The 12,855-nt window shown below is 33.9% G+C and overlaps 1 protein-coding gene across 3 annotated transcripts in view; it reads right to left on the reverse strand.

Annotated features, from left to right (window-relative positions):
* LOC144443901 (aryl hydrocarbon receptor nuclear translocator 2-like) overlaps positions 1–11,278 on the reverse strand; it is a 56,762-nt gene extending 45,484 nt beyond the window's left edge. For all 3 annotated transcript variants that reach the window (XM_078133502.1, XM_078133501.1, XM_078133503.1), the window contains exons 1-2: positions 11,019–11,278; positions 2,390–2,429 (exon numbers count right to left, since the gene is read on the reverse strand). In XM_078133502.1, the coding sequence (XP_077989628.1) occupies positions 2,390–2,429; positions 11,019–11,037 (59 nt within the window). In that variant the 5' untranslated portion in view covers positions 11,038–11,278. The remainder of the gene's footprint in view (positions 1–2,389; positions 2,430–11,018) is intronic.
* Positions 11,279–12,855: the final 1,577 nt, after the last annotated feature.

Raw genomic sequence — 12,855 nt, forward strand, 5'->3', positions numbered from 1 at the left:
CGTGTGTGTGTGTGTGTGTATGTGTGTGTATGTATGTATGTGTGTATGTGTGTGTACGTGTGTGTGTGTGTGTGTGTGCGCGCACGTGTGTGTGTGTGTGTGTGTGTGTGTGTGTATGTGTGCACGTGTGTCCCATAGGTATGTATCATTGTATGTGAGTGTGTAGCTTACATATACAGTGACATTATTAATATACAATTTACAGTTTTGGATATAAGCTGTTCATAACCATATACACATGAATATGTGTTCAGACATAGATGTGCATGTACATGTATACAAAATAATGTAGGTTGACAATAAAGATTTATATACACATGCTTGATAGACTATGTGACTTGTACAAATCATCACCCACACAACTATGAAACTAATGTGGGGTAAATTTCAATCAGTGTATTGGTGCGTAAAGGGCCGCTGGGCACAAGTACATAATAACTAGTCACATTTTTCAACTCCCAAGACACCATCTGGTTGGTGGCATTGTTCGTATGTACCAAACCTCTACCTTGCAGGCATATCTAAAGCACTGAATACAAACTAAACATTTCTAACAACTCCTAGACCTCACGACTCTCATCACATCAACGAGTTCTTTACTTTTTAGAACAAAAGAAGGTATATATTAAAAGAGGAAATCTCTAGGATATGAATAGAGAACAGGATATTAGTAACAATTCCTCTTTAGGACTATCTCTATATTATGAGTCACAATGCCAGCAACCAAACAATGGACGTACATGTTAGTATTTTTATCTTACTAAATAATCTGAGTCTTTAACTTTAACTTTTGTCAAACCGAACAACTCTGTACTATTGTTGTATTCAAATCTGTTTCAGCTAAAAGTACTGTATTCTATTGCAGGTATACTACCAGGTCATAGCTCTATAACAGGTCCAGACATAATACTACATTGTTTACTTGAAGAACAAAACTGACATGTTTGGATAATTCTAATAAAATAAATACGAAACTTACAATCTGTTTTTATGTACACTTTAAAATGTATTTTATGTGTTAAATCAATGTCTGTGAGGAGAAGAGATTTTTTAAAATAAAGCTAGTCAGTGTTTAATTTATGTTGTTTTCAATAGGTAGGCAGGGGATAAATTTACCAACATGATTCCTTACCAATTTTACAGTGGAACAAAACAATGTGATTTGTTCTTCTGTACACTCAAGGACAGTGAAACCAGGCCACACAAAAGACAATTGAATTCAGTCTCTATATTTAGGAATAGACACTTGAATTCAGTCTCTATATTTAGGAATAGACACTTGAATTCAGTATCTAAAAATAGGAATAGACACTTGAATTTTGTCTCTATAAATAGGAATAGACACTTGAATTCAGTCTCTATAAATAGGAATAGACACTTGAATTCAGTCAGTATAAATAGGAATAGACACTTGAATTCAGTCTCTATTAAGAGGAATAGACACTTGAATTCAGTCTCTATACATAGGAATAGACACTTGAATTCAGTCTATATATTACAGTTTGTGAGTTATCCATTAAAACGTGATTTCCACAACAAATATGAAAGGGGATTGTGGATATGTAAAATGTGAAATATTTCATACCAGTTGGATATATTTCATTACGACACAGGGGGAAACAACTGGATAGTTATACTCAAAGGGTTCTACCATAAACATATCATTTATAGTGAAGTCACTTGGTAGCATAAATATTGTTGTATCAGTGTGTCTTACAAACAGCAATGTGTAATACACCAACATTTTATATTTCCTAATCCTTTATGCAGTGACTCACAAGAAAACTGATTTTTTTTTCTCATAATTTTGACCAACAACACAATGGTTTTGATTTATCAAAAGGTAAATATCATATACTGTGATAATTGTATTGGTAGCCATATTATGTTGGAAATACAGAGAAGGCTTCTTTGGTACATATATATATACTCTTCATTGTTGATGTCAGATGTGACTGTACAGAATTTCAGGAATTCCACAGAAAAATGCTGGTATAAATTTTGATGCAAACAGGAGGAAGTACAGACTAGAAGTTAATCCACACAAAATATATGACTACGTTTCAAGTTTTCATTTCTAGATGGCTGCCATCAAAATGAACACTGTTGTCCAAAGAAAACACAGAAAATATACAATGAAACATTGGACAATACATACATGTACATGTAGGGGATTCACTGGATAAAATGTGAAAATATCCGATGAAACATTGGACAATACATACATGTAGGGGATTCAACAGATAAAATGTGAAAATATTCCATGAAACATTAGACAATACATACATGTAGGGAATTCAACAGATAAAATGTGAAAATATTCCATGAAACATTAGACAATACATACATGTAGGGATTCAATGGATACAATATGATAATGAATACCCACCCCATCTTTCTCTTTCTACTTCCTTGGGGGTCTTCTGCACCTGGAAAATACAAAAATAAGACATTTTCATTAAGATTAAACCTACTATATCATAAACATCTATCTTCCTATGTACTAAAACTTCATACTCAGATTCTGAGATATTATTTTTAGGTAATACATAAACACAAGGCTTCATACTTATAATAATAATAATAATAATAATAATAATAATAATAATAATAATGTTATTTTTTACATAGCACTTTCCCACTCTGTTCAAAGCGCTTTACAATCATTACCCCTGGCATGGCTCAATAGTGGCACAATGGCCCTTTACTTCCTCAACTCCCTGGGGAGCATACAATCCTTTGCAGCCTTTATAAGCGCATAGGATTAAAGCATTCATATTGCAACCTCTATCCTACCAGGTCCCGAATTGTACAGCTGGGTTGACTGAGGCACAGCTGTGGTTCAAATCTTGCCCAAGGACTTTAGCTACTCAGAAACAAACGACAGCGATAGGGCTCGAACCTGCAACCTGCAGATTCCAAGCCAGCCACTCTAACCTTTCACCCATCATGACTCCACATGACTCCATACTTCATGAACAAGAAAATTTAAAACTGTATCCTATGAATTATTTCTCTAATAAAAGTTGATCTATTGGCATTCGCTCACTGCATTTGACCTTTAACCTCTGATCACAGCAAGTGCACACTGTAAAATTCCTTTTTTCCTCACAAAATATCAAAGTCATTTTCATTGTATTATCGGAGTGTTGTTATTAAGCTAGCCTAAACACATCAATGGGTAATCTGTCTTTCCAACGTCTTGATGAAGATATGCATAAATCACAAAATGTGAGAAACCTGATTAAGATATTGAGAAGTACATAAACAATTTTAAAACGTTTATGATGCTATTGGGGATCTTTAATGACACTCATTTGCATGACAATATGATTTATTATTATGGAAATTAGTCTGCATGCAATGAAATTCCTGGGGAGAACATTTGCATCTTCAGTATGTTCCATCAGACAATGAGACTGACACAACATACATTGTACCTTAGACTCCTAATTTATGTAGTTCTGTGTCTATTACTGATGACGTGATGTCAGGGCTCAAAATCAATTTTTTTCTTTTGGTACTCCTAGTGGGCTACCAATTTCAGAAAAAGAAAGGATGGTGACCAATAGTCTTATATTCCTGATTTGAAAACAGAGTTCCTCTATTAATTGGAAATATGTATGTTATCAAAAAACTTTCATTTCTGTAAATATTACATCTTTAAATCATCGCATAATCAGCTGCATATTATGGTAGCCCCATGACAAGAATTGGTAGTCTGTGGACACAGAACTACTGTTAATTTTGAGCCCTGGATGTCTACTGAAACATCTTATTTCATAATATTATACATGTAGTTGTTATTGTTCACATGATCAACTAATGATGAAACTGTATTGACCCTTCATAAATTACAATTTGTTGAAAGAATTAACAATATCATTTTGTGAGTCTTGTTTTTTATAGGAGACAAGTTTCACTCTTTTTTTTTAATGTTCCGTTTACAAATGTCAAAGGGAAAATTTACTACCACAATTGACATTTCAAATGCAACAGTCTTTGGTAAATCTTTTTAAAGTTTTTTCAAGCAGAGACGTTAAAATACAATGTAATATGTAACCTTACTAAAATTTGTCTTTGAAATTGAAGCATTTGCATTGAAGAAGGAAGCCGTCTAAAAAATTTGTAATATCTAAGCAGTCTTTGGTATTCAGTGGTTGATTTATTTATCATTTGCTTTGCTATGGGCCAGTGGTCATGTTATAAATAAAGCATATTATTATTAAGTTGTTGACAAACAATTAAATTGTTTACATTTATACACAAGCATTATACCAGCAACATACTACGGTACCATCAAAGAGTAGCAGACAATAGCTATTTAGAAGAAATAAACTATTTCCAGAAGAAAAAAAATGTATCTGTTCCTCATTGAAAAAATTCAGTACGAAATAGCTATTAGAATGTTACACTCCTGTTCATTGTCAATGGAAAAGCTATCAATATCTTCAAGGTTATGGAAACATATACACACAGTTAAACATAGATGTATGACTCGTATTCAATTTTCGTTGCAGAAAAAATATGTGTCCTTGATTTTTGCTTGGACGTAAAATAGCATTATTAAAATTACACCTTGTCAATTGTCTCTTACATTGAGATATCAGTGAAAGTTACTTAAACTGGAAAAAGATGTAAAAATTGTACAAAATCCTGAGTGTAAGGAGTTAGATATTTGGCCATGTTTTGGTACCTAGAAAAACACACAGGAATTAGGCATGCAGAAGCTGTTATTTATCAAATATATGAATGAGAATATAACAGAACCCAGTCCATGATCTGAGAATGCCAGTGTATATGTAGCGTACTCGGGGGGTACTTGTAGTATGTGGCTTTACTCCCTTTAAAATTTTGTATATGTATATCTCAAGTTATAGATACTAAATATATAAATGATATGAGAACCTCATCATTAGTGAGTGCCAGTGTTAATAGTGTTACATACTCAGGGTGCTTGCTGTGTGCTCTCTGTGGCTGCATGTACATTGTACTTCCCTTGAAATTTTTACAGAGTACTACATGTATGTACATTTTACAAATTTTCACTTTCTCGCAAATTTTACAATTTTGATAGTATTTATCTCAAAAAGTGAAATACAGCAAATATGAGAATGAATCTGATATTTTGAGAAGTACAGATTTCATATTGTGATTTGAACCTATTAATGGACAATACCCACAATACATGGCCTTGCTACTATTTAACTTCTCTATTCAACAGTAATTTGAAGCATCTAGCTGGAAAGTTGTTTTTATGTCAACCTAAGAATCTATTGAATTTAGACAATAACCAACATAAGACCTTTCACCTCCTCCATCTCAGTACAGTGTGTGCATCTTTCCTTTAAAATTACCTGGTGAAAAAAAGGATTTTGGTGTATGACCACCTAACCTCTGTAAGTTTTATAGATGAGAAATCTATTTATGAATTGATATCAAAATTTGGAGGATAACTGACAATTTTTTTTTAGAATTTGCATAAAACATGAGTCTACACATCTACATTCAGCTACTTGAAGGTGAAAGGTCATATGTGTTACATTATAGAATAATACAAATGCATTCAAATTACCGATATGTCATCATTGAGGTGGGGTGGGGGTCCCTCAAGATGCCTCAAGTTACCCAAAGTGAAGTTAACTATGACATGTACATGACATTATACTCAGGGTACCCTAGGCCATTCTCCTTCTGGAGCCTGGGAAAGCTCACGGATTGACCTGACCTGATCTGATATTGAAACAACATTTGATTACTAGTTATTTTTATCTCTTGAGGAGCTCTGTCCATCATATTTTAGGATAAAACCACTTTCTACTCTGGAAAGACACATTCATTTACCATGAATCATTGATTTACTGCATGCATGTCCAGCTCTAATTATGTTCCCCAGGGTACCCAAAATGTGTTAAGTTTTCATGTGACCTGAGGCTTCCCAAGTAAATGTCATTTGCCTTGACCTGAGGCTCCCTGAGTAATGTCATTTGCCTCGACCTGGTGCTCCCCAAGTGATGTCATTTGCCCCACTCTGAGGTTCCCTGGGGAGAATAATCAAAAGAGCCCCTCTACAGATGAAGTGCTAGAAAATCAACAGAAATACAATGGATGGAATGAAGTAATCACAAAGTGGGCCCTCCTAAGTATATCAATGATTCTTCTGTGATGAACAAAATTGATTCTAAATATCTAGACAATTTCTACCAATTTGACAAACATGTACAAAATAAATACCAAGAATAGACAATTTCTGTTGATTTAATATGGCAAGCATGGTTTATCTACATGTAATTGATGTGGCAATTATGATATCACCTTTATACACTATATTGATGTGCAACAGATGTATTGTATGATAGTTATTCCATACTAACTAAAAACAGACTAAACGTTGAAGGACGGATGTTTGTGATGACAGATAACTATAGAATTTACTGAACTGGGAAAAATGGACATCTGTGATGAAAGAGTAAAGAAAAAAGACTGGACTGTGTATAATGGATGTGATGACAGACGCCCACAGAACACTGGACATAAAATGATGAATGTCTATGATGACAGACAATGGAAGAATACTGGACTGAAAATAGTGAAACTGTGATAACAGACAACAGCAGAACACGGGAATGAAAATAGTGAAGGTTTATGATAACATACAACAGAAGAAAACTGGATAATGTGTTTTTAATATTGTTAAAGTTTGTCAGACAACATCTAGTATATCATACTTTTCATATAGCACATTGGAAGTATAAAGTAGTAATTAATGTACATACATGTAGAATGTGTTCTGGAAGTCAAACATGTAGTTATGATTTCATAATTTGACAAGTCAAACTAATAAAACTACAATTGTTATAACATGAATGCAAAGTTCTAAATTCTGCAGCAGCGGTGATGACGACAAAGACGACAACAACAGTAACATTATACATGTAATGTGTGCTGGTCATAGCCCAGAGACTTGCCCCTGTCTCACTAAACTCAACTCTCTTCAAACCATGCTAGACCATGACATGTCTCTGGGCTATGGTAGCCATAGTTACTACTTCATAAAGTGACATGTAGTGAACCAATAAAAGTGTAGTTTTAGTCTGTATACTATTTAGGAAACACCTCAAGCTCGGCATGGGGGAGCCAGGTATTCTGCCCTTTGACCTTCCAACCGCCTTGATGGTAATAGATACTTGGATGTTTGTATTTTTGATCAAGAACTACAGAGGTTTCTTTCATGCAGAATAACAGCATTCCAGATGTTTCTCCAGAACCAACATGACAAATGATTACTAACTGTTCAGGCTATATCAAGTAGGAGAACACCAAAGACAACACACAATAAATATTTACAGGTCTCAAGAGGTATAAACACACTGTGAGTGAAAAGGACATTTCTAGAGAGCACTTCATCCAACTTTTTATGTTCTCTTTGTTAGCAATGGTAAATAAGTGAACCTGACATTTCTAGAAATGCTTTGTCGACTTTACTTTCTAAGTTTGAAGTCAGACACGTTGTTGGGATAAATTGTCAACCTTCATACAATAGTATTTGACATTGTATCTGATATCTTGGCTAGACAGTCACCTCAAACTGGGTCACACAGCAAGGTTTTTGTTAAGTGATAGTGAGTGGGTCAGGTTTACATGATTGTAACTACCTTTAATAGTGAATGTACCCTTCCCAAAAAATTACTACTTTATACAAATATATTAGTTGAAAAAACTAGGTCATGAGACATGTCTTTGTTAACAGGGAACTAAACTAGATTATAGATACACTTCATTGTTTCCTGCATTTTATCATCACAGGAATCATTCATTTTATGTGATGATTTTTTACAAGCTCTAAGGGAAATCCCCACCCACTAACTGTAGACATGTTATGAATTGAAAAAACAGGTCACAAGAGAAAACAGTATGTCTTGTAAAATTTATGGGGTTACCCTATTTTTTTTTACTGAAATCACAAAGTACATGTTTTTAAGGTTTTTCAAAGTCAGTTTAAACTTTAGGTAGAGATATTACCATTACTACAATGTATTTTGGGCCAATGGCCATGGACTACAAAGTATAAATGACCTATTATTATGATTGGAACATTTTGTTTAGCATTGTGTTTCCACAATTTATTGACTACATAATGACAGCAGCAAAAAGTTGAAGTATGTTATACATGGATGTCAATTCTAGGAAAATTTGTTTGATTTCTAATTAATGTGTTTCACTTCAGTCTATAATAATAATAATAATGTTGGTGTGTTGGTTTTTATATAGCGCTTTCCCACTCTGAGCTCAAAGCGCTTTTCATATACTAGTAACTGATTTTGACCTGCATTGCTGCAATGTATTTCACTTCAGTCTATAACTGACTTTGACCTGCAGTGCTGCAATGTGTTTCACTTGACTAAACTGACTTTGACCTGCAGTGCTGCAATGTGTTTCACTAGACTAAACTGACTTTGACCTGCAGTGCTGCAATGTGTTTCACTTGACTAAACTGACTTTGACCTACAATGCTGCAATGTGTTTCACTTGACTAAACTGACTTTGACCTGCAGTGCTGCAATGTGTTTCACTTGACTAAACTGACTTTGACCTGCAGTGCTGCAATGTTTCACTTGACTAAACTGACTTTGACCTGCAGTGCTGCAATGTTTCACTTGACTAAACTGACTTTGACCTGCATTGATGCATTAGGATTGAATTGTCAAACAACAATAAAATTCAAAGAGCTTTACAATGAAAACTGTGTCACCTGAAACAGTGTAGTCTGCCTCAACAAAAATCTTACTAGAACATTGCTACATTTTATCATCTGGATCTAAAAGATCTTAGTTACATTTCATTGTCTGGCTGGAAACAAAATCTTAGTACAAATTGCTACATTATCTTTGTACGAAATACCAGATTGTCAACAAATCATTACAGTTAACAAAATGTAGCAATGTAGATAATTGTATCTCAGACAAAGATGTTGCAATTTTATCAGACCAAACAATCAAATGTAGCCACATTAGTAAGATTTTTCTCAAACTATGATACAATATAGCAATGTTAAGATAGATTTTGTCAGGACAGATATTACTGTTTCTGGTAACATGGTTTCCATTGTAACAATTTGACCCCTCACTACAATTCTCACAAAACCATTACAATTTGGTGAATGATACATACATACCATGCAAGTCATTGATTAAACAGAAGATATTCAGACATGTAACATGACCAACAAATATTATCAATAAACTACATTTTATACTCCATTTGTACGTCAAAATTTTGTTATAGTTATATAATATCAATGTCACAAATGTAAAATGTTAACAAAGTTTGACATTTGTGTGTTGACTGGTAATGTTCAATTTAATTATTCTCTGACAAATTTGCACTCAAGTTATTTGGTCAAACAACTGATATAAATTATAATGCTAAGATTGGTTGGGTTGTTGAAACTGTTCAAATACAGCAATCTCATTTCGATATGACATTTAGAGACATAAATTTGACAGTTACAAGTTTATCAGAGAAGTTGAATTGGCCTAGAGACATTACATTGTGATAGGTTGATTCTGCCTGTAATGGAGGTAATTGATATTCTACACAATAACCTGACAGACAATCTAATATGTGACAATCACAGTCGGCCAAATCTCTTCTTTCATTGTCCACTATTCCATAAGATCAGGCTGGTCAAATTAATTTTCAATGACAAAACTTCTCAACATACATATCAATCAATGGCACATACTAATTTGCTAAAACACATTCAAGACTGATTTGCCCTGACTGACTCAATTCCAATTTACTTTTCAGTGTCTCATAATATGCTTTTGATTCTTGTGGACAGAAATTAGCATATTTTACCAATTTGCACAATATTTGCAATCACTCTAGACTAAGGAATTACCCTTGACAAATGTCGACATTGATTAGTTTTCTATAGCCACTGTGACCCTCTTAATTGTTGTGAATATGAGTCAACACAGCCATAGTAAGCAATGGGCAAAAAAGCTGACCTCTTTAAATTGCCACAAAGATTGTTCCTCTCCAAACCTACATGTAGGTAACAACAACAACAACAACAACAACAATCCTTTAAAGGCAAAAAAATTGAACAAAATGGGAAGAGGACAATTTTTTTTTTCATTTTAAAATGAATAATTCATTTTTTTTTAATTCATGTTTGGTCTTAGCTACAGTGACTTTATTCAGTACGAATGCTGCATACAAGTATAGTCCATCTAAGTTTGAGTAAAAAAAAGTACAATATATGATATAAAATACTGTACACACTTGACAATCACATACAGCATTAGTTTCACATTATCCCTTTAGGGCCTATTAATTTTTGTGTTCTTTTTATATTCATTTCAACTTTTCAATATCATGAAGTGTTTTATACGATTTCTAAAGAAATTTGCAAAAAAGATGAGGGCATGTATCTAACATTGTTTTAAATTGTAACAGAAAAGAGAAAATTTCAGAAAACCATGTCTTTTTCTATAATTCTCATGACATATTCTAGATGCTATATTTGGTGATAGTTTTCGATTTATGAAACTTTTAAATCACACTTATAAAATGTATTAATGAGGTAGACTTCCTCTTGTCGAGTAGTATACTTCGTTTCATTTCAATGTTGGGGATAGCAGTTCAACAGGAAATCGTTTAAGTCAAACCTTTTGGTTACCCTATTAGTCGTGATTTGCCGATTTTATTTTAGTTTCAAATAGTCGATTAAATTAAATATTGTATTTCAAAATTTATAATCTGTCCGAATTTCAACACACCAAGCACTGTTTACGTATTTTAAACTTTTATCCGTCTACGAGGTAAAAAACAGAATTCAATTTCCAATCGCCGATTTTTATTGTCAGCTTCACTCAAATGTATGTCAGGAGATCACCACGGTGAAAAAAAAAGCTGACTTGGTTTTCCGTATTCTTCGAATGTCTGGGTCGTAGTACGGGATGAAAGCCAGTGAGTGGGGAACAAATATTCGATAATAACCTCTGTCTTACCGGTTGTTGTCGCCGACATGTTGAATTGTTCCACACAAGGTCACTGTGGGTCAGACTCTTCGTCGATGGTTTGGCTGGAAATCAACTCAACTTGCTGACACAACTACGTGGTGGATAAAAGTCAGGAATGACAAAGTAGTGTCTGCTAGATCAACTCCAATACTGCCCCGGACTTTCTTCCAAATAATACACAAATCTGCTAGCATATATTTAACCCGTGTAGACGACGATCACGTCTGGTACTCTGTGAAGCTTTTCAGCCACTGTTTATTCTTGGCATACGGAAGTCACGAATCACATTCTCGCGAAGTGCGAGACATTATAAGTGATTGAGAGACCCCCTAGCAGGACGATCCTTTGTCAAATAATTATATTACTAGTATATAGCGCGCACTTTCGTGTAGGGTCTGTGGTTTTACCATAGACAAGAGGAGGGGAAATGCCATTTAGCTGTGGTTTTACCATGGGGAACATTATAAGTTCCACACAAGGTCAATGTGGGTCAGACTCTTCGTCGATGGTTTGGCTGGAAATCAACTCAACTTGCTGACACAACTACGTGGTGGCTAAAGTCAGGAATGACAAAGTAGTGTCTGCTAGATCAACTCCAATACTGCCCGGACTTTCTTCCAAATAATACACAAATCTGCTAGCATATATTTAATCCGTGTAGACGACGATCACGTCTGGTACTCTGTGAAGCTTTTCAATAGTATCACCAACGTCCATGGTTTTTCTATCAACAAATAACACACACAAAAAAAAAAACTTCGATGCGATTGCGAGACTTATTTGTCAAAAATAATTTATGATTATCCCAATGTGTAGATAAAATGTGTACATACGAATACATGGTGATTCCAAGAGTTTTATAGGAGAATATGTTCACAAAATCCTAGCATGCATGGTATTAAAGAATTCATTGAGTTAAATGTTTTGAGATGCACACACACACACACACTCATATATATATATATATATATATATATATATATATATATATATATATATATATATATATATATATATATATATATATATATATATATATATATATATATATAACTCGGTGAGTATCAATCTGCTAAGACGGTGCTCTATACCGCAGTGGCAGAGCGTAATAGTTTTGGTAGTACTGGAACTCTTTCTTGGTTGTAACTCGGAGTTTCACGCATAGTGCGATCATCAGACATATATATATATATATATATATATATATATATATATATATATATATATATATATATATATATATATATATATATATATATATATATATATATATATACATGTATATACATGTATATATGTACTACCAAAACTATTACGCTCTGCCACTGCGGTATAGAGCACTGTCTTAGCAGATTGATACTCACCGAGTTATATATATATATATATATATATACATATATACACATACACACACACACACACACACACTTACACACACACACACACACACACACACACACACACACACACACACACAGGACTGGTTGTTTGTACATACTATCTTACAACACATGAGAAAAGATGATTTGAAAATCAACTTTAGAAATTAAGTAAGCTTATAAGTGTACGTATTTGTTAAACCCGCCCAATGTATTTCCATTTCTAACTTTGGAGTCACGAATAATGAATCGCGCGGGTAAAGCCCCTTAGCATAACCGCTTTCTTCAAGGAACCTGATGACAGTAGTTTACGAGGCACCGGTCACGTCGTCCATTTGTAGAAAAAACATTATATTCCAAAGGTCAGGTTAGTTTACGCGTTTGACACAGCGAATTAATAGATGCACAAAAACGAAAGAAAATATAAATAATTTTGTAGAGGGCGC

Source organism: Glandiceps talaboti, chromosome 12 (genome assembly GCF_964340395.1).
Source record: "Glandiceps talaboti chromosome 12, keGlaTala1.1, whole genome shotgun sequence".
NCBI lineage: Eukaryota > Metazoa > Hemichordata > Enteropneusta > Spengelidae > Glandiceps > Glandiceps talaboti.